This window comes from Cuculus canorus, chromosome 11, assembly GCF_017976375.1.
Source record: "Cuculus canorus isolate bCucCan1 chromosome 11, bCucCan1.pri, whole genome shotgun sequence".
NCBI classification, from domain to species: Eukaryota; Metazoa; Chordata; class Aves; order Cuculiformes; family Cuculidae; genus Cuculus; species Cuculus canorus.
The window spans coordinates 12,893,443-12,919,877 of NC_071411.1; the positions used below are offsets into that span (position 1 = coordinate 12,893,443).

General features: G+C 39.2%; 1 protein-coding gene across 9 annotated transcripts in view; it reads right to left on the minus strand.

Moving 5' to 3' along the window:
* Positions 1 to 3,194: 3,194 nt before the first annotated feature.
* Positions 3,195 to 26,435, minus strand: part of CHL1 (cell adhesion molecule L1 like) — a 139,710-nt gene continuing 116,469 nt past the window's right edge. For 6 of the 9 annotated variants that reach the window (XM_054076721.1, XM_054076718.1, XM_054076722.1 and 3 more), the window contains 10 exons: positions 26,355 to 26,425; positions 23,702 to 23,924; positions 21,049 to 21,164; positions 20,677 to 20,881; positions 20,320 to 20,442; positions 18,842 to 19,021; positions 11,858 to 12,019; positions 11,050 to 11,181; positions 10,117 to 10,189; positions 3,195 to 8,258 (listed from right to left, as the gene is read on the minus strand). In XM_054076721.1, coding sequence (XP_053932696.1) covers positions 8,042 to 8,258; positions 10,117 to 10,189; positions 11,050 to 11,181; positions 11,858 to 12,019; positions 18,842 to 19,021; positions 20,320 to 20,442; positions 20,677 to 20,881; positions 21,049 to 21,164; positions 23,702 to 23,924; positions 26,355 to 26,425 — 1,502 coding nt within the window. In that variant the 3' untranslated portion in view covers positions 3,195 to 8,041. The remainder of the gene's footprint in view (positions 8,259 to 10,116; positions 10,190 to 11,049; positions 11,182 to 11,857; positions 12,020 to 18,841; positions 19,022 to 20,319; positions 20,443 to 20,676; positions 20,882 to 21,048; positions 21,165 to 23,701; positions 23,925 to 26,354; positions 26,426 to 26,435) is intronic. The other 3 variants (XM_054076723.1, XM_054076724.1, XM_054076725.1) reach the window with 3 other exon arrangements.

The window sequence follows — 26,435 nt, forward strand, 5'->3', positions numbered from 1 at the left end:
TGGAAATTTTCCAAGCCCAGGCACTAGAGAGTTGCAGGACCAATACAGACAGATCCTGACAGAGAGTTGGAAGGAAGAAGGAAAAAACTTTTGTGCAGGATAGGCAGCTATGCTGCCTCAGGGATAAGAACAGACCTGTCTCAGAAGAAACACAGGAGACCACCCCCATCATCCAGCCAGGAGAAAAGGAAACCCTCTCAGAGCAAATGCTGGAAACCAGTCCTAGCACAATAAAGCTCTCTGTTAGGGATCACAGCCCCATAAGTGTCCCAGCAGGGCATTCTGACCTTTTTCTTTAAAGTAAAATCAGTAAAAGGTCCATTTTCCCAGCACTGGTATGCTCTCCTCTGAGTGTCTGGGTCACCTTCCCACAACCACAGAGCCTCCTGCAGCCTCAGCCCAACAAACACAGAGGAAACATAGCCTCACCTCCCAGTCCTGCTTACGCTGTTGGCATCGCTCAAGAACTTTCTCATCCATCAAGAGGTGATAGCAACACCTTGCAGCTATAAAGGTAACTGCATGCCAGATTGGAAGGAAAGGCCGCTAATTTGTTAACAGGATAATTAGTAAAAAAGTACCACCTGTATGTTATTTCCTCCAGGAGGAGCGATTGTAAATGTGCCAGTTCTTATTCTGGTTGAATGCTGTTGTGTGCAGGAATAAGCAAATCGCGTCCCTGCGGCAGGCGCTGAGCAGAGGCAGTGGCTCCCCGTTCAGCCCAAGGCAGCCCCAGCAGCCCAACGCTTCACACCCTCCCGCTCCTCACCCCAACTGCTTCTCGCCTCTATCCCAGGTGAGAAGCAGCTGTCAAAGCCACCAACTCTCAGAGATTTCAGTTGATAGGAGCACTGCAAACGTGCTGAAAAAGCATAACCACACCAAGTCATGGAACTCTAAACCAAGACCATTTTGTCGAGGTTAAAAAAGAAAATACATAAAACCCAAACAAACCATCCTGTGCGTTCTGTTTAGAAATGATCCCGCCCTGGGGTCCGAAGCAAATGAGGAGGAACACGCCGCCGGCCCCTGGCTGGGCTGGACTGTAAACTCTAGAGGCAATTTTTGTTTAAATGCAAAGCGTGTTGTCCTGCGCTGGGCAACGATGTCTCCTGTGACTACAGAGGTGCTCTGCAAAAGGAAGAAGCACAGCAGGAACTGCCAGCTGGGCACTGCACGGCCACCGCAGTGGGGCAAGGGTGTTGTTTTTCTCTACAGAAATACCCGTATCTCTAGGCAGCAATGGCGTCACTGCGCTTCTATGCAGGTTAAGCCACACCAAACGCGGCTGTGGCCTCAGCACAGGGCCTCCAGCAAGGCAAAAATAATGCGCAGGTCTCGTTAAACGAGGCTTATAAATCTTCAGAGCTTACACATTCCCAGTGAGACACTGCTGCTATTTCCCACTGGGTGACTGACTGACTTCTCTGCATTTCAAAATTATTAACAGATGGTAAAAGTCCAGAAGTGATGACATTTCATTGTAATATGAAGAGCAGAATTAAATGTTTGAACATTAGAAATAATACTCTGCCCCTCAAATAGTGTGAATAATGCCAACTTGGTATTAAAAGCAAAATATCAAATAAAGGTATATTGGTCCCAGACTTTCTTCTTAAGCTTTTGCTCCAGGATTTGTTGGCTGGGCATCAGAAGAGTCTCTGGCATGCGGTGAGCTGGGATCTGTGACCCATGCACCTGATGATGGCATCATCATCTTTAGTCTCACTCCAGTGAAGCACATGATTGTAAGACTTTCTTCTCTCCATTACGTTATTGAGAAAAATGTAAATCTCGTTATTCTAGAATATGAATAATAAAAAAAATGTTGGGATGCCCTTGATGCCTTCCTGAAAGGTGAATGCTGGTCCTATTTGTTTCTGCTTTTGCACTGAATATACTTAAGAGCTTCTGCAGGTGAAAAATGCGTTTGAAGAGTCCTGCAACCTTCCTGCTAAAGTGAAGTAGGTAAAAACATGAGGAGGGAAAAAAAATAAAAGAGCATTTCTTTCATGGAGTGAAATACTACGATAGCACAGAAAACACACCAGGGTTGGAACCAGGAATTATTCTCTGTGTGAGCAATTTGTCTCCCGCCTGAGCACTGCCTAGATCTTTCAAATTTCTGTTTAATACTGTTTGTTTTTTTCAAAAACAGATTTTGCAGCGACGTCAGCTGCCACAGATTTGTCTGCTGACTTTTTATGAGTTCTCAGTAGTGGCAGTTTTGCTGTTTCATGTATCAGATTGGCATAGCTGTGTGCATCACGTGGGTCCTGCCTAGTTATCCTTTCTCCACGGACAGGCAGAGTAGAATTAATCATGTAACACTGGATATTAAAGGGATATTGGGGGGGGGCGCAGGGGTATGACAGTATAACCATTTTAATACTCAGTTACAAAAGAACTAAAGTATTTTTCTCTTTCCCTATTATCCTCAGCAAAAAATGAACATTTGTTATTTCTATATAATGAACACATATAGCTTTCAGACTTTTAGCATAAATGGAGTTTTCCCTAACTAAGGGAAAAGAAGAAAAGCATGAGTATTACTGGGCTTCTAGGTGCCTGTATATTTATAAAATCACCATTATTCTGGTGATCTTTAACGAAGAGGGTAGAAAATTACCCTGCAAATCTTTATATAGTTCTATTCTACCACGTATAACTGGATTAGCTCCTTTCACCTCTGTTCATGCCTGGTATGTCAAGCTTTTGTCTTCCATTTTGTGGCTAAGCATATTTTAATACTGGATAATGTTATTTTTGCAAGTATTTCACATGCCGCTTAGCTTAAAGGTCAGTGTGCTGGGGAGGTTATGTGATGTTAACAGACACAATCAGAGTATATAAAGCAAGTTATAGATGCTAAGAGTATATAGGACGATAGTTCGATCCAGGAGATGAACACACCACGATATAAATGAGGCATCTGAATTAAAGGTGTTTGCAGTTCAGGTTCACCCCTGCTTTGGTGTAGATCACATCCAGATGGTCGTTGATACATGGTATCTGACAGTCTCAGTGAAAGTTGAGGGTGGTTCAGCCTCAGAATGGGGCCAAGAAATCACAGCACAAACCACAAGCTAGAGAGAGCTACGAATGGCAATTAAAACAAATTCCCAACAAAGACATGGTATCAGGAGAAATAAAAGCAAACCCAAATGAAAGAAAAACTTGCTAGCAGCTAAGGCTTTTGAAGATTACATCAAGTCAAACTTTTATTAGCAAAGTTGTATTTCATGTAAAATGAAAATATCTTTTAAAACCATACGTGCACATATGCATGATACAAACAGCAACTACAGTACAACACATTTCTCTAAACTTTAATAAGTGCACACTAACATTTAGCTCAAAAAGTAACATTGTAATGGTGATACCACATTTGCTTCGATCGTTTCTCATGAAATTACAAAGTATCTTGATTAATGTAATAATAATAATAAAAAACAAAACAGATAGTATGCTTTGGCTCAAACCCACCTCTTGGCTCCTGCCTGAAAACTGAACAAATCAGTGCAGATCACCTGAAACTTTTACATGAAGGATACTGAGCTGCAATGTAAACATGTACTGGTGCTCCAACATGGTGTATGTGCCTTATTTTAAAATATTAAAAGTTAACAGAGATGCAGCTGAGGGCTTGATCCATTGTCAAACAAAGGAAATACTCTCTCCATGAAGAATATCCTTCCTTTATATCAGTTCTTACAGGTAAGTAAAATAACCTAGAGTTACCACTCATCTGCAAAATAATGACTATAAAAAATGATGAGATTTCATTTCAGAAGTGTGCAAGGATCAGTGAATGTTATTCTAACTTTAGTTTACAAAACTGCATGTGGAATTATTGTTTTAAAAAACCTACCTTTTTTGTATAGAAAGATTGTGCTAGCATTTGTTTTCATCTTAAAAATAATACTGTCCTGAAAAATTTTATTAAAACTTCTCATGCACTGGATCTGACCCATTCAGTCAATGGAAGTAGATATCAGAAAAAGCGCTACTCTTTAAAATTTGTGTAATAAGAACACAACAGAATAAATATAAATAATGAAATGATATGCTAATTAGATCAATTTAAAACATGAGTTACAACGAAGAATTTGAAAAAATTATTATACATACACATTTTGATCCAGAGGGGAAAGTCATTTTCTGATTTAGTTCCTAAAGATCCAACCCTAGAAGGGCTTTAATACCCAGCCCTGTGCCATTATCATTGCTGAAGAGCAAAGTCAAGTGTGAGCAAAGATTTCTTGAGAAAAGGACTCTAAATTTTGCCAGCGAATGAAGCTGGGGTCATTCTTACAAGTTCTTGAATGTGCAATTATATTATATATGATATTTTTAATATAAAACTTGGGTCTGAGATTACAATTCATACCGAGTCAGTGGTATGCTACTCTGTGAATGCAAAAGCCTTGCTGCACTTGCACAGGAGCTGGCACACAGCAGATATTGCCCATTAGTTAGAGGACTCAATTTTATTTGCATAATCTTATACATAGGCAAAATACCACAACTTTTTGAGAAATATCCATCCCTGCCTTGTTCCAGAGGAAGTTGCTTAAATCTGCAAGCCAGGATTCCTGGGGCCAGGGAAATGCCTTCTCCTTGCTGGACTAAACTGCATTCCAGGTTGACTGAGATATCAAACTTGAAAGTGTCACTTCCCCTCTTATGTTTGTACTGCCAGTAAAATGCAATGGTGCATCATAACCAAATGTAGCTAAACTGACAGCCATGGCACTGGGTAATTAATAATTTCCCACCTAGCATGGTCTGCAAGCTCACAAGGCTGACTGCCCCTGTCTCCCTGCTCCCAGCAGGAAGGCTGACATTCCCTGGTAGGTATTAATTAATGAAAACATCACAGATTTCCATCAACTAATCTTAACAAACACTCCCAGACAGAGTGAAAAAAAAAAGTTATTGGATACGATTGTGTTACCTTTTATTCAGCTTACAAGGCCACACTTCCTCTCACCTGTAACAGCCTGCCCTAGTTAAAAATGCAGCCAATGTCCTGACAATGACAAAAAACTGCTCAGGAAAATCTAATTTTGCTCTGTTAGTTTACTCTTGAAAGCAAATCTCTAAAAAAAACATTCATGTCCTGCACTTTCCAAGGCACACTGTATAAGTGGTACCCTTACAACAGAAAACAAAACCTCAACGGGGAAAAATAAAGATAAAAAAATGACTAGGAAAAAGAAAAAAGCTCAGATGAGTGAGATTCCCCAGGAGTCTCAGCCATTTGTTTAGTATTCATTGGGCATATTCCTCAAAAGTCAGTGCGTGCTGTACAAATTCCATTGCACATCTTTTTGTCACTGTATGATTTTTAGGCCCTGAGGCATCATGAAACACCAACATTAAGATTTAAGGATCTGAATTAAAATTTTAATAGAAAAAGCATTCATACCAGCACAGATGAGTAGCACATCACAGGAATGTCATAAACATCTCTCAGCGCCAACAGAGCAAGTGATAGCACAGGGGATTTATATTCATTATTCGATAATTTGACATTCACTAATATGATTTGAAATTTGCGTCTTTTTAACAGGCATTTTCTGGGACAAGGAGTCAATCTGATCTGCAGCAACCCAAAGTACAAGAAAATGGATGATTGGGACCGTGGTTGGTTTGCACCCAGCCTCACCCACAGGCGTTTGTGCAAAGCTCTGCCTGGTCAGGGGCTCGGGGGCTGCGACGGTTCTGTCACCCTCGCAGGGGGAGGTTAGCGAGGGGCAGTCCGCCCCTATTTTGCTCCCTAATTTTGTTCCTATTTCAAAGACCCTTGATCGTGCACTAGTGCAGATGATTTCTAAACGAAAAACATTAAAAACAGCCCAAAGCTTGCAGCAAAGGTTGTCACAAACCTGATCAGTTCTTACACTTTTATCTGGTTTGGACTGCAGCAGGCAAGTGTCAGCAGATAAAGATCCTGGTGGGAAATGTCTCTGTTGATGAGATGCCAATTTTCAAATTTCCCCAATTACGCACTCCCTTTGTTTTAAAATGAAGATTTACTTTTTTTTCCAAAAATTAAAATTACTTTTGACTTTTCCAGCATTTGGCTTGTGTGAAATACAGAAAATAATAAACTTTACCGATAAGAAAAACTGAATGACTTGGATCACTGACATAGCCTGGGATGATTTTTGACTCAGGACAGATTTCCTCTCATCCTTTTATACTCATGTGGCACCACAGGAGGTTTCAGGCTGGCTGTTTGGGGTTTACTTTCCCCAACTAGAGGCTACATGAAAAGCCCTTACAAGCTACAATTAAAATTTAAAAAAGGGGGACAGATATGCAGAAGCACTGAGCACCGAAGGCCATACTCTGCTTTCAGAAATTGATGAGCGCTGGGGAGGAGCCCAAGCATAAGGTGAGCTGTGTACAAACCATGGCCTTCCCACTCTTAACAACTTGCATTTCCATGGGCATCTAAAATTGTAGCCATTACTGGAAACTCGTAACCACGTGAATAATTCTTGCTTTCTCTCTTTCTTCCACTGAAGTGATGGAGACCATGAAGGAGCCATTAGGGATATTTGCCTAATTACTACCACGATGCAAAATGGCTTTTAGATCTATCCCTCCTGCAGAAACTATTTAAAAAATATTATAATGGAAGTGACAGTCATTTGTAAATGCAAGAAGAAATGAAGCCTTATTGATTCTCTACTTAAATAAACATATGCTTTTAAAGATATTCAGGAGATTCCAATACAAAAGAGCAAAAAAATGCGCTGTACAGCTTTGCTGAGTTAGTGTTGGAGAGGCAAGAAAAGAATCAGATTTAAACCAGCATTCAGTAAACAAAATATAAAAGAAACTATGGCATAATAATTTCTCTTTGTTTTTGCTGTTGTTTATTTTAACATTGAATAGCTTGAAAATAAATGATCTCTTGAAACTCAGGTAGGTCTATTTTATGTAATACTAGAAATATGTAAGGTTTATATGACTGGTATACACAGAACTCCTGAAAACTAGCGTTGCTGGTCCAAATTCATACTGAGAAGCAATTCTATTCATTTCTACACAGCTATACAGACTCATGCTACCAACATGTCTCATTTCAAAATAAAACAAGGCTGATTTTTACCTGTGCCAATATTAATATCGTATGTACAACATCTCCATGAAATGTATGCTAGCGCACAAATATACAGATATGAGACGGACAACAAGCATTTTTCTTAGAAATGCAGCTTGCAGAGAATCAGAAAAACAAATTAAAATATTTTCTAATGATGGTGAATGGGAACCCTGTTTTGCCTTGCCACAGGAAAGTTACTGCAGCTTAACTTATTTAAGGAAATAGTGCCAGCTACTGGACAGAAGATTCATCCACAAGGCCAGAGCTTTATCTTTTAAGAGCTATTTTTCTGAGGATAAAGTTGCATCTCTAAGTATTGGTAATTGCAGTCAGCTGTAACCACTAAAATAATTTTATAGTATCAGAAGCAAAGGAGTTTATTTCCTTATGAGAAATTATACAATACATAGAATATATTTCTCCAGTATTTCAAATTATAATTTTTCTCAGTAAGATGTATTGTGTCACTTTGCAGAGCAATCTGGTGTTTTAGTTTGATTTTCTTGTCGTGTTGTAATACTGAGGTTGTGGTACTTGAGAGAATACTACACACAAATTTATGTACAAAGTGACAACTGCTATACAACGAAAAAAGTGCTATACAGAGAAACATATTCCAAACTTAAGAAACACATGGAGTAGCAATTAACTATACAGATGTAACAGTGAGAAATTCTGTTTTGGTAAGATTATGACATTTTGTATAGTAAAGTATTATTTGTTTTGGTTTAATTAAAACAAAACATCTAGAAATTAGGATGGAAAATCATCATTTAGTGGCAGTGACTTATTTTTATATTACCTGGATGTCAGATTCCTGTCTGGCTCAATTGGCAACCTGCTTCCAATCACATGTGGTAACTGTGGAGTACTAATCAAGATAAATATCACAATTAAACACAAACCATTCTTGCTAATATTTTAGGCGTGGAGAGGAAAAGTTGCCGTAGAACTCCCAGTGCTTTCCACTGATCCTTTTTCCTTAGATCCAGAATAAGCTCCAATAAATGAACCATCTTCATTGAACATCCCATGCTCCCCTTCTCCATAATCTACCAGACTATCAGCACTTTCGGTGGCTTTAATGTCCCCGTTAATTGACTGGAGGCTGCCTTTCAGTGGCTTTTCATCGCTGTCACTACAAAACAAAGAAATGGCTTTCCAAAAATCTAACTTTTAATTACAAGCATGGAAACTGCTCTTTTATTGCGAAGGAGAGCAGCAGGAAGGAAGAACGAGGGAAAGATTTCTATGTAGGGTGCACAATGAGAATGACCTAACCCCATGAGTCCTGTTCGGTCTCGTGCATCTCAAATAGGTCATCTACACTGATCTGAATTCCACACGTATACAATTTTGTGATTGGTATAATAACGGAACTGGTTAAAAAGGCAAACAGAAATAAAAACCTCAAACATGTTTTGTTGTTTTCCTTTTTTTTTTTTTTTTTTTGCCTTGGACAGAAGAATGGACAGAAAGTGAAGGGGGAAGTAAAGGATATGCTGGAAAGGATTTGAGGGATCTCTTCCAGCGACCAGTGCTGATGTTAAGTCTTTGGCACCTTACAGAAAGAGATATTTTCATTTAACAAAACAGAGGGCAATACTCGGGGCCTATTCCTTCATTTTTCTTCCTATGTGGGTGGGTGAAATGATGTAAAGTTGCGGGATGAGGCATCAGCTGCAGGTTATGTCTCACTCTCACTGCTTTGTAAGCATTTGTTAATTTAAGATGACTAACAAAGGGCTTTTCTCCCTTTTTTCCCCTTGTTCTGCTGTTATCTTACTGTAACTGGTGGAGCTTCTCTCTACTAAAGGGGAGGAACAGGGAAAAATGAAAGCAGAATCAAAGTGTTTGTATTGGCTCACGTACAGTCTATGTTCAATGGCAATTTATGAAAAAGAACAGATCCACTACCAAATTTCATAAAAAAAGGGAATTCCACTGGCCACTGCTCCTAATGGTACTGCGGAATGCAGATTAAAAGATTACAAAAACTGCAAATCAGGACTCTGAACTACCTACATAATTATTCAATTACATTCCTTGTAATACCAATTCCATGTCAAAATTTTGCTAATGTTATCTGAGAAAGGACAGAGAAATCCACCTAAACTTTAAGTCTTCAGTATATAAGCAATAATTTGCATAATCAATACATTCAAATATTGGCTACTTTTCTTCATGTGGCATTTCCATTTATAAAAAGACAAGTCTGGAGTTTGGGGGGAAAGGAGGGGTTCAAAGTTATTAACCTCAGTACTTTCTTACCTTTCTAAATATTTGTCCCATTAGAAAGCATTAAAAATTAAATAAAGATGAAATTATGCAGAAAAAAAACCCTAGTCCAGTACAAATAATGTAGCATATATATAAGTTGGATTTGAACAGGAATTTAATGCCTCTGAGGCCAGCTACATCAGCATGGCTCCTACAATGATATATTATTCTTCAGACCACAGTTACATAATATTGTAAACTTTAGTTATTTTAAAGCAGCCAAAGTGATTCTTTCAGTTCTCCTACAGAAACTTCTGTAGTGAGGTTCGTTTGGGCTTTTGCCATCTCTTACTGTATTTCAAAAACTTCTTTTTGCTTTCTTCTAGAAAACGAACACTCCCCGTATTACACAATTTGGGCCTGAGTGGGTTTCAGAAACTCACTGAAGTCATAAAAGTCTTTCTATTGACTTCAATGGACATTACAGCAGGAACTCTAATTTTCATATATATTTACATTATTCATACAATGCCAAATAAAAAAACCAAAACATAACCAATGATAGATCAACATTTACTTAAATCCCAACTTGTATGAATTTAAGCATAGTGGATATACCATTATATGCCTACTATTACCCACTGCTATGAGGCTTGCTTTGAAAATTAAAAATAGCATTAATTGCATGCTATAAAGATGTCCTAAATAATGATGACGTCTGGAAACATACAAAACCCCAACAAACACAAATGCTTGTTAAAGCCAGTCCTATTTACCTATATTCCCCAAAGATTTCATCTTTTATTGATTGAGCTTCGGGATCTGGATGCAAATCTTCTTTTTCTTTCACTGTACAAATAAAATAAAGCACAGATCTGTATGCCATGTTCCTCCGTCAACTTTTGTTTTTGCAGATGCAATGGGAAAACTGTCTGTGGTCACCTACAGGAAAACTGGAGGGCAGCAGCGTGCACCACATGGCTGACCGGCCACATCCAGCATGCTTCTGTCTAGGGTTTAGTGCTATTATCTAATTTTTTAAAAAGCTAGCAGGTGTTTATGGAATCATAGAATATTTGGGTTGGATGGAACCTTAGAAGACCATCTAGTCCAATCCCTGAAACATGCAGGGACACCTTCAACTAGATCAGGTTGCTCAGAGCCCTGTCCATGTGACCTTCTATGCTTCCAGGCATGGGGCACCTACCACCTCTCTGTGCAGCCAGATTTATACTTAAATAGTTATGCTTAAATCCTTACTTATTGCTTTGAAAATCATCAAATCAGTTTTAGCAAAATATCCTACTGTTAAGCAGTTTGGCTACCCATGAAAGTTATGTCAGTTAACATGTCAAGCAGCAGTCATCGGGTCAAACGTGAGCAGGTAGCTCTGCCAATGTAGACTCAGAGGTTCAGCTGGTGAAGGACCTTATCTCTGTGGGTGGATTAGATATTGGAACACTCAACGAACACTCAACAAGCACTATCAGAGGCCTCAGCAAGATCTCTGATCAGTACACAGGAGTATCTCACCGTAAGAGCACAGTTTCACTTATATTCATTAGAATCCATTCTGCAGATATTTATCAAAAGCTACAAATCCTAAGTTGGTGTTTCTGCTTGTGGCTTCACAGGCTCTAGAGATAAAAGTCTGAGGGATGCTTGTTATTAACATGTGAACACTGCAAAAGGACAATAAATCCATTTACCTGAATATTTTCCTCCTTTATTTCTTCTGACAAAGCAAATAGTTAGCAGGAGTAGGGTAAGCAAAGCGATGGCGCACATCAGTCCAATAAACCACCCCTGGGTGGAAATTCCATCGTAAATGCCAGCATAGGCTTTGTGAAAAGAAGGGGAGTAAGAAAAAAGAAAATTAATCAGAGGAAAAGAGCATCACCCCACTGCAACATGAATACATAACATTTCCCTCAGTGAATCTTAATTGAATCCGTCTATTGCTACTTGTCTTCAGCTTAAAGAAATGCAAGACAGAAATACGTCCAGAGCGTGACATTTTTAGACTTAAGGGGAATGCGCAGTCTACAAGGCACAATACAGACATTTTGGAAAGGTAAATCTGAGAGGTAGTTGACTCAAAGGATTAATGCCAAACAGGAAAGCTGAACAAAGAATTGCTAAGCCTCTCATGCAAAAGCAATTTTGCGAAAGAAACAGAATTAAAAGTGCACCCAATACATGCAAACCGCTGGGCTGGCACACTTAAAATGGATTATATCACAGCACTACCCTTTCAAAATCACATAGGAGGGAAAACCGGTTTGTAAAGGTTTGTAATTGTTCCAGTCTGTTGTGCGGCAAGTAAAGCACAAGACTCAGCCAGCAACCATAGATGCATTTACGCTCCCATGGGATTGAATCTCAATGGTCAACTTAAAAATCACAGAACAAAACTATGATTTTGGTACAATTTCACTGAACAACATAAAACATAACCTCAACATTTATTTGCATTCAAAATATATCTTTATCACTTTGAGTGTTTTTATGTCTCACCTCTCCCCCTTGTCTCAATTACATCTTCAAAAATGCTATTGTTATCAACCCAATTCTTAGTCACTAGACGAACTGTATATTCAGTTCCAGGCTCATGTGCCTCAATGGGGTGAAACTTTTGGGTGGGCTTTACTGCTTCTGAAATCTTCCCGATCCCTTTACCTATGGAATGTACATATTCAAGTCATATCGATTAATGGCATTCATTGAACAAAGGGCCCGTGAAATGCACACTTAGAAATAATGTAAATAACACACAAATATGACACACAAGGATTTTTAACATTGGTCATCAGATAATCTGATTTTCAAAAGCAGGCAGTAAAGTATTGCATTCCCCCTGTTTGATTTTTAATATTCCACCAGATAAAATAAACAGCAGACTGAGGTAATCCTGATGTTTATGAAGGGGTTTGTACATTTCCCAGAATGAAAGTTAATATTGATGGGGGATTATGGATCTGCTTTAACTAATGCGTGCTTAAAAAATTACAACTTGAAAATAGGCTTGCTTTGTATAGATAATCTGTGGTTTGATGCTTCTCCCATTGAACTGAACTCAGTAGGGAAAAGCAGACATCTTGTTATCTGAAAATGGATTCTTATATGTGTGACAGAAAGAAAAGAACATTGGAATTTGTACTCATTTCTGTCCTGACAATGATTTTCCATGTCTTTTTAAATTCCACAATGCCTACACAAAGCAGTGTCTAAGGCACAGCTGAACTTTGCTTTTAGATTTGTATTGAGGCATTTAAATGTTCCTGATTATTTTAATATTTGATTAATAGGTAGAAGGGAAATACCAGCAGGTGTAGCTTAGGGGCCTTTTTACTTGCACAACACCTACTGTAACTTCTGTCTGCATTGCAATTGCAGGGTAGTAAATAAGCTTTTTTAAAGTAGTGTTTGTGGATAACAGAAAAAAGGACTTCTACAGAGGTTAGCAATCACCGTGCCTGGGCACGAAAGGCCTGTTCATCCAAGCAAATTCAGAACTGCATGTTGAAATGGGGGAATCTCTTTAGTCAACCAATGGGCACAAGATAGGAGTGTGCCTGCCTTCCATGGCAGAAGACAGATTCTGGGGGGCCACACTTAATAAATATAACACTTTAATTGCATTTGGTTGCCTAATTTGCCTGTTTTAGCTAAAGTTGTCTAAACTAAGGACTGAGTACACAGTGTAATTTGAAAACTACTTGCCCATTAGCACTGACAGCAAAACAATTCTCGTTAACAATTAAACTAGCAAACAAGCAAAGCAAGAAGCTTTAGAGAATAAGGCTTAGTTGACAGCTGAAGGAAAAGACCCAAAGATTAAGACGAATCCAAGCACAATCAAAGCAGCAGATCAAGATAAGTTTTCCAAGGCAACTATACATGTATTACAATAAGCAGTTAAATTAGTAGACCACTGGGACCCAGGGAGAACATGTACAGCTGAAATACTGCTAATACTGAGGCACAGCTTTTTAGCATACATTAATCCATCTATTGGTAATTTTTACTAAATTAAGTATGTGAAGCAACTAAAATTTTTAATCAAACTGCAAATTAAGAAACAGGATACCACAGGTATATTTTAATTACAAGTTCTAAAATCAAGATATCAGAAAAACATATTTAATGGAAACACTATCCGTCAAGTAACAAGAATGAATGCGAAACTTCAACCCATTGCATATTAAATACCATGTATCATTATGCATGACGTGGTCCAATCTGTACACAACACAAATCTCCTTAGGAAGCATTTCTCCTGAATTCCTGGTAAGAAAAATCCTTAATCTTGAGCTGAATGGTAGCCCACAGTTGCTTTTTGTTGCATATTTTCTTAAATCAACTTAACCAGTCCATATCTGTAACCTGTTTATTTCTAGCTTGCGTAAGCCTCTTCTTTTTCTGAACACTCAGCTCTTTGCAGAAGCAGAAAGGGGAAACTGATACAGCTGAAAAATAACCCTTTTCTGTCAGGTTATTGCTCAGCTGTATCAGCCCCTCTGGGCGGTTGGCTGTGCTGCTGCCCTCGCACACCGAGCAGCACACGGCTGGAATGTACACACTGGAATGAGAGCTTGAGCCCAACCTCATCTGGGACTGGGATTCACCATGGGCTCTCCAGGCTGTTTAACATCACCTATCCCAAAACACTAAACAAATTTTTTTTCTTTAAAACAGTACAGCTGTCCAGTGATGAGTGATTATGAGGTTTCTTCCCATGTGATTTCTTTCTGGTATGTGTTACACACTCGATAAGGTGCCTACAGAGGAGAAAGCATTGCTAATTGGGGCAAGTTTGGTGGCTGGAATAGAAAAAGCAGTGTAGCCTCCTGAAAAATAAAAGCAAAGATATATAGATAAGGAAAAGCTCAACATACTGAAAGGTCAGTGAGCTGCAGAAATTAGTTTCAGAAAATTGAAAGCAGTTGGGTTAGGTTTTTAATCTACAATAAGGGAGAAGAAACATTAGTAATAAAGGCATATCACCAGCACTTCCCATCTTCCCCCACTATTTATCAGCCATACCGTGGGACTTGCATGAACATTAAACACTGAACTGCAATTTTACAATATTCCTACTGGGCTTTGAGATTTATGAGGACAACAGAACACACATTTTTTATAGAAGCTTATGGTATAAAGGGAAAAACAATATAAATTGCCCCCAAAGACTTACAAGAGTGCTAGTTCTCCAAAAGTTAGCACATCTGTTATAAAATATACTTGTATAAAAAAGCTGGCAGTCTAATAGCTAAATACTAATTGTGGGCAACACGTTAATTTATAACCACACCTGTCTAAATATACCTGCTGCAATAAATAGGAAGTTGAACTTTCATTTATTTTCCCCAACTGCTTGGCTATTAGAAGTGTATAAATATGCACAAGGAGCATCCTTCGTATTCTGGATTTTTTTAGTGCAGGAGGTAATTTGTACTGAATTGGGAATATTGTAAGCTATAGAGATTATTAAACCCGCTGTGTGTAAAGTCTATTGAAAAGAATTTATAGGTGAGTTAGTGATCAGCTGTTTGTACTGATTCTCATTTGTAGGAAAAATCTGAGCTCAGAGAAGATGACAGGTTTTATATAGCTTGTTCATCTCTTGCTGCTTCTCATTAGCTCTGTGTTGGCTACCCTGGGTCAGGCTCATAGAAGAGGAAAAAGTAAAAACAAAGAAAATCAAAGACAAACAATCAGAAATTGTAGCACTCTAGGACTGATATGTTTAGAGTCTTATATTCAACATGCCTATTTTTCTTGTCAAAATGATAGGGGTCTGAAACAGCAATATACTACATATTCCTTTCCTCACCCAGGCTGGCAGGACGGTTTCATTGCCTGCAATGAGCAACAGGGCTTGATGCACTACAGGTCTCCTGGCCAAAGAAAAGGCAGCACTGTGGAGTGGCATAAATGACAGAAAAAGAAACTTTTCACCAAGATTTCATTGGATTCTATTGATTGCGAGCAAATGAGGCATATTTGGGGTTTTGCTGGTAACAGCACCAGTGGTTACATATGGCTAAGGCAGATGCATTTTTCCTTTTTCACTGTGCCTGTGGCAATAGAGAACTAAAACCATCTACTTTGTAACTAATGGTTACTCTCCTCATCTTATGGTGTGTCATGAAGGTTAGTACCCTCCGGTCAAGATTTTCAAAAAGCCTGTGGGAGTTGCATGACAACTGCCACTGAAATATAAAGAAACTGGTGAACCTCTGTTCTATCACTTCTCTGGAAAATAAAAATACAGTTGTACAGCTTCCTCTAGATGAATTTTTCATTAAGGATTGAATTTCGGGACACGCAGTAATCATTCTTAACGTGTAATACATGTTTAGTAACCCTTCAGAAACACTGGTAGTTCCAGATGAAAAGCAGCTTTGTGTTAAAGGACTACTATATCAAAGTAATTTTTTTCACTTCTGTAAGAACATTATTTTGTGTTATGCTTCTGAGGGCTAATGATCATTTTGAAATCAACATTTTCAAGGGGAAAGTGAATTAGTTTGTATGTCATTTAAGAAATACTGCCTCAAAATGGAAAGTTAGAGATAAAACTCATTTTCTAAAGACTGCATAACCTGCTGTGGAATGAAACCAAGAAAAAGCCACAAAAATTAAACTATTATATACTTTGTAGTAGAATGCAAATATATTTTGGCCCAGGTTCTTCGCAATTGTCCACAGTATTTTATCAACAACTGATAAAGAATTTCATATCTGAGTTATTTTGGCTACGTTCAAGATATTTCATAAGAAAGAGGTCTTTTATTTCATTGACTTTGTATTAGCCGAGCATGTCAATGGTGTTGGATCATACAACATCCATGCTATAAATGAAAGCTTTTATATCGCCCACTTCTATTTCTCATGAATTCCAGTGGGCCTGTGTTTAATCTTAGTGACAAATACTAAACTGTGGCTTTCCTCTGTTAAGTAATTACACAGAAAGAGCCCCATCTGACAGAGGCAGTACTGCAGAGCAGAGGGCTCTCCCTCCGCTGCTGCTGGATATGCACAGGAGGCAGAACGTGGCACTGCTCCACAAACGAATAAAGGAACAGAGATGTGAGCACGAGATGGTCTTTTCCTGTCAGTATCCACTTATTGACCTTTTGGTAATGCTTTGCTAACCCAAAGGAATGTGTTACTCCTGACAGAAAGGTGAATTTGAATGGTTCATTCACAGGGGAAGATGCTGCAATTGTAAAGAAAGGGTATGATCTATGTACTTATCTCTACAAGGAGTTATATTCATTTAACTGAGAGAAACTTTTTTTTAATAAATTCAGTCATTCATGCCACTGCAAACTCATCATCAGGAGATGAGTTGCACATAAATTACAGGCTGACAAAATCATCATTTAAAGCACAACAATTTTCCCTACACAGACTTTTTTTAGTGATGATACATGCATACTTTCATATGTACTTATTGAAAAAAAAACCCAAAACAGATTGATCTTTCCTTCTGATTCCAGACTACAGTGGCAAGGATAACGGCAAATAAATGAAAGCAGTAGCAGTGATGCAGATCAAGTTTATCAATGAACCCACAGCTTTTACCTCAATATCTCCACTTTCCTGGCAGAATGTATCATGAAATTCTGAAATACCCATGGCACAGCCTGCAAAGGCAACATTACAGCAGTGGAAGCTATTCAAAGTCTTAAAATGAACAATGAGAGCTTTATGTTTTTATTACTAAAACTGGAACATAGTGGATATAGAATCACTGAATCAAAACCCAAAGAAACTTGGAGTGCTTTATCTCAGAGTTTCATTTCAGAGGGCACCACATTTTACTTCTGTCATTTATGTGGGTCATTTTAAATAATAAACTTTGACTTTAGAAATCGCTCCCTTTCTTCAAAAAGAGAGATTGTTTTAATTTTGAGCAATCGCCTCGTTTCCCATACCACGGCTTAAAATCCCAAGAAGGTCACTGAAGAGTGATTTTTTCTTTTTTCAGCCTATCGTGATTAGTTGAAAAATGTCTGAACAATTCAGCAAACAAATAATGACACAAAACTCTAATGGCATCTCAGTGACAGATGCAGTATCCTAATTTAGGGTGGCTTGAGAACCAACAAGGAGCACATGTTAATCATGGAACTAGACCCTTGTGGCTTTTACTAATTATAGTACCTCTACTTTACAGGGATTTCACCAGAATCAGTTGTTGCCACTGCCAAACCAAAATCTTAGGAAAAAAAATAAAGAAAAGAATAAGAACAAAACAAAATGGCAACACTATCATCCTTTTAGGCGTATCAGGCAGGGATGCATTTCATAAGACCTGACAAGGTTATTCAAAGAAGTGATAAACTTTCAAGTGGCCAAACCACATTATTCTGGCTGCCCAATGCAGGCCAGAAAAGGTAACTAAGGAGGTGAAATTGTATACTTTTAGCTTTAAAAAAAAAAACCTAATGATCTTTTACTCTCCTTAATGAAGAATAAATTTTAAACCATGCTGACAGATTAATAGTTACTACCATGTGAGCACCTGTACACTAGAGTGAGTCTGGAGGATACATGACAGCTGAGGAGTTTCACTGCTTGAGAAAATGGATGATAGTTCATGATTGGATCCTGTACTGACATGTGATGAGATTAAAATACTTTTTTACCTGTTTTACCAGTAACTGAAGGGTTTTTGCAGCTACTGGATGTCCAATAGGATGTTGTGCAACAAGGACCATTTTTCTCTTTATATCAATATTGTTCCAGGCTGTTATCATTGCTAAAAATGATGAAGCCAGGACTCTTTTGCTTATCACATTCTCTTTCTCCTTCCCAGTGGTAAGTGCACAGCAATGGTTTCTGATTAATAGCAAGGACTTGTTCCTCAGTACTGCAGATATTTCAGACTTGCTGAGCACAGTACATTTTATTTCATTTCAGCTGAATGTGAAAGATGAGCTATCATATAGTGCCTGCGATTCTCCTTTAAAACACTGAACATCAGTTTTTTTAGGACAGGGAATAAGTGGCACACAAATGCTCTCTTCCAGTCTATGATAAAATAATAATAAATTAATGGATCAAATGCACTGCAGTCAACTTTATGTTCATCTGGATTTTCCATGTCAAACACCTGCCCCTAAAGTTGCTGGAAGTCCCCCATCCCCATGCAAAGGCAGAATTTGGTTTTATAACATTATTGAGTACTCATTATCTATTCAATATTCTGTTTGTAACTATATGCAATTCACCTATTCTAGTATGGCTTAAAGAGTTGATCAGTAGGAACAGGAACAAAGTACTGTACAGCAAAATGAAACAGATAAGTTCTACTTTTCAGAAGAGCTGCATGGCTACATTAAAAAGTTCATTGATTGTTCTCACGGAAAGAAAAACAAATTTATTTGCTTTAATTACAAAGGAAATGTCAAGCCTGGAACATTCCAAATAGATTTTCCATTATTGTTAGAGCATCTCCTCATGAAAACATATTGCCTATTAACTTACTCCCTTGAGCCATTGTTAGTCCTTCTTCTGTGACCGGCTTCCCACAGCCTTTGACTGTACAAGCCTTTACATAGAATTTGTACTTCGTACTGGAGCTGAGGTCTGAAAGCCTCCAGCTAAGAGTGGAGTGGTTGGTTACGCTGACGTCGTTCAGAGGTCCGATTTCATGCGTTTCATTTACTGAAAAGGAAAAAGGCAGTGGAGTCAGATCCAGCAGCAAAAGGCTACAAACATGAAATTTGTCATCAACAGTCCTGCAAGGGAGGCACTCTGCACTAAGGAGGAAGGATGAAGCCTGAATAAGCATATCTCACCTTCCTGCCAAGGGCTTAAATAGGATTTATCTCATCCCTGTCAATCTCCCAACTACTCAGTGAGCTATTACTGTTCTTAAAAAGCTCTGATTCTAGATATGCACATACTCAGTGGGAGGAAAATTACTGTCTCCTAGATCATTTAATATATATGAACTGCTTCTTGCTTTGCTTCCAAACATCTGCAAACTTTTGCCAGCAAGTTAACAGATGGCTGTTCTGCTTTACTCTGCTCTGCCTTAGCACAGTTGACAGCTGAAAGAGGGATTGCCACTCCCAAACTGCCTAAATAGACAGATCCACTCTTTGCCCACAGTAAACAAAAACAAATGGAAGATCCAGCCTCCAGCCCCTGCTTGCAAAGGCAACTGGGCTGTTCTGTTATCAGCAGAGGAAAGTGAAAATCCATGGGGTTTTGGTTTTTTTTAAGATTTTTTTTAATAAATAGGGCACAGTCTAATCCTATTCCATCTTCAAAGAACATATCAAATGCCTCGAATGGTCACCACACCTCACAGCTGCTGTTGTGGAAGTTTAGGACCAATACGAGATGCTGCCTGAGGTTATCTGCTCAAAGTTTCTTCACAGGTACTCAGATTTTTTCACAGGCAAGAAAGAAACCCCCTCTGGTATTTAGTTGTTCCTCAATGTGATTACTCAATAATGTGACTCAGCTGGTAGTTCTCTGCATTTCTGCTGAGGCATTCGACAGGGAGGAGGAGGTGCTCACTGGCAGAGTGTGAAGATCTGAATAAATGTAGCTGAAGTGCTCTCATTACAAATTATTTTGCATTAAATGAGTTTCACTTCAGTAAAATGCACCTACAATTTACAGTCTTCTCAACTACTACGTTAGGTATAATTTGCAAATATGAATAATTTAATGTGGACATAGCAGCAATGTAAGCTTTCATCAGAAGAGCGTATGGAAAACTTTCTGCTCTGGAAGATGGTTCTGGGCTGCCCTCCAGCAGGCACTGTGCACATTGCAGTTCAAAGCACACCAGATGCTATGGCTATTGTGGGGATCTCAGACACAGCCCTTTCACCAGCCTGTTTTAAATAACTGCATACATACAAACCTTTTCTTCTTTTTTTTTTTTTCCTTTTTAAAAAAAACTAATAATGCTTAAATTCTAAAATAAGTAAAACAAGCACACATACTCATCTGGTATTGCAAAATATAGCCAGTAAGGTGGCCATTTGCTTTCTTGGGAAGCCCCCATGACAGAGTGACGGCATCCTTGTCGAAGTTCAGGATCCTTAGAAATCGTGGTTGTTCGGGTACTGGAAGATACAGGCAGAGTGGAGCTTACAGAAAAGACTGAATAGGTTTATCTCTACTCATACTTGTTAAACGAGAACATAGTTTAGCGCAATACCTACCCTTCCTCTTTCTAATGAAAGGTTTTATGAATATTGGAGATTTTAAAATCACTTGAAATAAGGAAATCAACTTGTCCTGTTACATGGACTACTTCTATTTATGCTCCATGACCCCATATTCTCATTCCGTCTTACCTCCTTCTGGAGTTTCAAACACAACAGGGGAACTTTCCGGTCCATCTCCTTTGGCGTTGTAAGCCGAAACAGTTAAGCGGAATTCACTGAAGGGCTCTAGACCAGGAATCATCCCATAGTTTCTGTCTCCTACAAATGTTAGGATGTGTTTCTCTGGGTGATGTCTTTTTCCATCCAGCATGCTTTTTGTTTTCCACCAACTGACCTGCATTGAGATTGGCATTTCTATAACAAACTATATTATATGGGGGTGAACAGGATACTGATTTCTCTCATCTTCCCAGAAATGAGAGATTGCAATCTGCCCTTGACATAGGATTCATTTAATAGCTTATTCAACTGTATGCAATAATTTAAAGATAAATTTGTAACCTTATAGCCTTTTAAATGTCCACGAACTCTGTCCCTTGGTATTCCAAACCAGAAGACTTTGACCAGTGTGCTGTTCACAACATCCACTGATACGCCGGAAGGAGCAGCATCTGGAACTGTAAAAACAAAAGTGCTGCATATTAAAGACATTTACAAGAGCTCAGCTTCACACTGTTCACAGCTACAGGAGCTCAAGCTGTGGGAGTTCATGCAGTCTTACTGTAGGCAAGAAAAAAGCCATTCCACCTGCTTCCAGTGGGCAAGCTGGGCCAATAAATGTTATTTTGCCATATCAGGGCTTTCTGCTGAGGGCTGAAATACAGATGCACTGGGACATATGAATTTCTAAACAAGTATTTATGATTTCCTGTTTCAAGTAAAGATGACAGCAGTGAGAAGAATTAAAAAAAAAGTTAACAAAGCACTCAATAAGGCAATCATAAAGTTGTTTTTTTAATAATAAATTTGGGTTTACAACCAAGCTTATTAAACAGTAGGATTTTAATCACTACATGACACAGAGAGCTACTACAGTGCCTGAAGAAAAAGAGGCCTCGATTCATTGACAACTGAATCGCAAGGAAGATTTCCCCCCTGATAAAGGTAAAATTAGATTCATCACAAACACAGAAAGAAAACAAACATGCTGTGGCGAGTCTTTGTCTCTGTTCTCTATATTTTCCCTCTTGTCTGCCGTTCTGGGGAAGGAATATGCACCACCAAACGTTCCCATCGCCCACCCCCTGGTGTGCAGTGAGGATTCTCCTGCCTGAGCAGCATTGAGACCATTCCCAGCAACAAAACCTTATGCTGGTGAAACACTAGGAATCACTCTGCAGGTTGTAAACATAAAACCGGTCCATTCTGGGTTGATAATGCAGATTTCTGTGTACCCACTCAATGAGAGGAGTGCTCCAGAGAGGCCACCTCAGAATTCACTTCCCTCTGTAAAACTGGTAACACTTTTTACATCTGTAGTTATCACAATAACTACGCTGTCCGTTTTATATCACTTATCATGATACCCCCCAGCAGTTTCTGCAAGAAGCTGCAGCGAGTGGAGAGGTGGGAGCAGCAGCACCTGTACTACTGCCACTAGGGAGTGACTGCTGCAGGACGTGGCGAGTTAAACCAAGGACATGGCTGTCTGAATAAGCAGCAAAACATACGCTTGTCTTAGTTGATTAAGCCACTGTAGAGTTTTCAAAGGCCACTCAAAATTTCAGTTTATTTCATTCTTATGAAAACAACTTAGAGAGTTCAGATTCTGCATGGGATGAAAACTCTCTGACTTTAACTAATGAAAGTAATTTTGAAACACAGAGCACTCTCTGACCCCCCTCTTTGCCAACAGGCCCCTGACGCTGCTGCTAAGCTTTTGCACATGCAATAAGCATCAGTATTTGGGATCAGGGAAGCTTGGCTCTCCACGCTTGCTGGCCACTATGCTTTTACTCCCTTGCTGATTTAAACCTTTAGTTTCTACAAAAAAAGATTCTTTCGGTTTTGGTGGTGTTAGTGCTTAACTGGATTGTTTCCTAAAGTGAGGCTTGGCATTCCTTTACTGCAGCTGGAAACATTTCCAGTCCTCTAAATACCCTCTCTAGTCATGCAGTAAACACCAAAGGGGACCAGCTGATATTCAGAGATGTTGGAGTGGCCTCGGCGGTGACATTGTTCAGTGTCCCATGGATGCAGCAGGGCTGTTGCATCTCATGGGGCACCAGTATTAATTCTATTAGCAGGGCAATCTTTCTGTATGTTCATCTCTCCTAACAGGACATGACTAATTAAGCCCACCATGAAGCTGTAGCTCGAAGAGCATGTGCAAAGGGTGTGTATGACAACTGGTTGCTATAATTTCACAACAGCCCAGGCATCCATTTTGTGGAAATGAATGGCAAGAGGAGAAAGCCCTTCTGTTTGATCTGACCCGGATGATGCACTGTGGGCCGGGCAGAATCCAAAAGCAGAGGTGAGTAGGCACTGAGAAGACCTGTGGAGGAGATTTGGAATCCGAGTAGACTCAAAGCAAAGCCTCAAGGTGGAGGAAGACTTCTTCAGAGACATAAGGAGGCTTGAAAGGAGGCTGTGCCACCAAGGAGCCATGGAAAGCCACTGGACAGAAACCCAGGCTCAACAAAAGGATCCATTCTTCAAGAACTTAATGGACAAAGTAACACGTGGCATACATGGTAATTTGGCATTATCTATAAATTAATTTACAGTGCCCAGTGCCTGAGTGTTTGCACTTAATTGACAGAGTACTTAACTTCTGACAGCATTAAACTGTTAAATCAGGCTCCAGACAACGTAAAAGTATTTTCCCCACCAAGTACAACACAATGACTGCTACACTTCATAGACTTTTTATGGACCATGGCCTTCAAACAAGTATTCAGATTAAGCCGGTAACTGAGATTAATGAAAGTGCAAGTGACCTTTCCAAAAAACCCTTCAGACTCCAGCAAGCTGGCAACCACAGCACCCAGAATCAGTTATATCTGTGTTCCACATAGCCCATCATGCTGAGCACTGGCATTTAAGCAGATTTGGCCATGGGCTGCCTAATCCATCACTCCATATTTGACCATTTTGCATCTCAAAACCACCACACATAGCATATTTTTACATGAAAGTTTCCATTACTTACCATCCTCTCCTGAATATCCAATGGTAATGTTTGGTTCAGGACCAGATCCTAAATTATTTACTGCTTGGACTTTGATCTCGTAAGGTACGAAGGTGGGGGTGTTTCGCAGAGTCAGAGAATGCTTCTTCACCACCTCCTCGTTCCAGTCTGCTTCGACTCCCCGCTGCCGCCAGCTAACTTTGTACTCCAGCCCTGGCCCATTCCTCTCCACAGGTTTCAATGGCTGCAGAATAAGTTAAAAGAGATCTTGTCTACCTTTGTTGCAGTAATCATGAAACGGTAGCGGGGGGAGGGGGGGAGGGCAGGGCAGAATTTTGGAGAGTGCAATAACGCCGGGAGAGAAAAGAAGGACAAAAGAAAGCCTTAACTTTCCAGTCATTTTAATTTCTAATACAACGAAGAAAAATGTTGTGCCTTTAAGAAAAAGCTGGGCAAAAGGCAGAGAACAGTTGGATTAAAACCAGCTAATTACTAGTAGACATATTTCTGCATCCTACATACATCAATTTTCATTTTCTCACAGGTTTTCTTTGTTTTCTTGTGTGATGTAAAACTGCATGCCTTTTAGCATAGCTAAAACGCATACTTTGGCATAAGGCTGTGTGTGCTTTTTAGTACAGCTAAAATCTGCGTTGTTCTAACTATGCAACAAATGTTTGAAACCACGCCTAGACATTTAATGTGCAACTGCACATAAAAACTCTTTTTTACCAATTAGCTGAAGAATTCATCACAGCATGGTTCCCATCTAATTAATATCAATTTATAAAATATTAGAGGATACATAACAATGGTCTGTTGTGAGACATGAAGTTAACTGGCCACCTGCACTACCACGATGAGGGTTATTTCAGTCCAGCTGTGGGTATTTTCCACCACATAGCCTACTTTTAATAATACTTAGATTATACATTGTAAATATTAAATATATAATAACTGATATGTATCCAATCTGCACACAGAGATCTGGAATGAAATAGTATTGACTTGCAAGTGTCAGCAGAAAGCAATCAACCTGCCTGATCACTGCTACTCACGCACAGGGGGGAACTGAGGTTTGGAGGACATCCAGAAGTTCCCATTTATTTGCTCTGAGGGTATAAGGACCTTTGGGATGACTATGGCCATGGAGATGGTAGACTGGGTAGCTTTCTAACAGGTACCACTGGAAGAATCACCTCCATGGCAAAGATCCCAGGAAATGAGATTTGCAAGAGAAGCCAAAGAAGTAAAAAATTGCTACTGAAAGGAACTTCTCATTCAGAGTTAAACTGCAGCACTGCTTGACTCTTGTTTTGATCTCCCTTAATACTGCAAATCCTTGGCTGAAAACCTAGTCACTAATGCTCATCTGGTCCCTTAATCCAAAATAGGCAGATTAACATCATTTTGCAGCCTTTGTCTGCCAGAAACAGCATGTTCAGTGCCTAGCATTTCCTCTGAAAAGTATATCGGGAACACTATAAATAAACGAATATCCTGTTTACAACATTTAAATGATTCAACAAGATTTAACAAAGCCTGTCTATCCTATTCTCTCCCTTCAGTCTCAGTTTTCACTTCCACTTTTGCCCTGTCTGAGCAGTGGATTACGGGCTTCCTGGTGAGGGGGGAGCACTTGTTCTCTATTCAACAAAGCACTGGCTGTAGCAGCATTTCCCGCTCATGCTGCTAACTACCACTGCATTCCTTCCAAGAGGCAAGAGAGTCTTCTCTGACCCTGGGCTGTGCTGCAGAGCAGAAATTCTCATTCAGATCCAACAGACCTAAAGGGCCATATCCTTGTGCTGTAATTATAGCCTAAACCAGGAATTCACACTGGGGAAACATTTATTGTTCTTTGCTGTGAGCAGCAGATTGAGAAGTAAATTTCATTTAAATTGTGTTTAATTCCAGCCACAAAAAATATGCTTGCTTCCACAGTTGTTCAAATTTGTGTTAAATGCAGGAATTTATATCTCTCTAAACTGTTGGCACAGAGGCTGTAAGCTTAAAAGCCTGGGAATCTGAAGAGTGGAAACCATCCTCAAGAGTTTTACACAATTCCTTTGACACACATGCTTAGGAACTTTATCCACACTCTTTTAATTCTCAATGTAAAAATTCAAGCTCATGTTCTCTTGGCCAAGTGATCTGCATAATTTTTAAACATCCAGGCTGGAGGGGCAGAAGCTATGCATAAACCAACCCCACCCTGGGCCTGGCTGTTCCTCCTGCAGAGCAAGGTGAGATGACAATTATTTTAAGCATTTTCTTGTATGCAAGATACACAAAAGAAGAGCATACTCTGGAGGATTATCACTGTGCTTTTTAGGACTTTCATATTTTTCTTAATAACCTGCAAAATAAATGTAGAAAACTGACTTTTTAATCAAAATGAAAGTAACGGAGGAAATCCAGAATACATTTAAGTCAATAACAACTTTATCTTTGACTTCAGGAGCATCAAGGATCCTACCTGTGGAATTTGCTAATATTTCCTAAAAAACAGGGGTAGGGGAAGGCAAGATAAAGTCAAGAGATCTGTTATTTCTTTTGTAAAGTAATTATATTAAAACAGCATTCTGATAAATTCCATGCTGCTTTAGAAACTGCTGCTTGAAGGTAGAACCTGTTTGTGATATTGTAGCACTGATGGACACATTTGCCTTACCTCCCATTTCATCACCATTTCATTTGGTTCAGAAGCTTCAACTCGAATGTTTTCTGGATTCTTGTCTGGGGCTGTAACCAC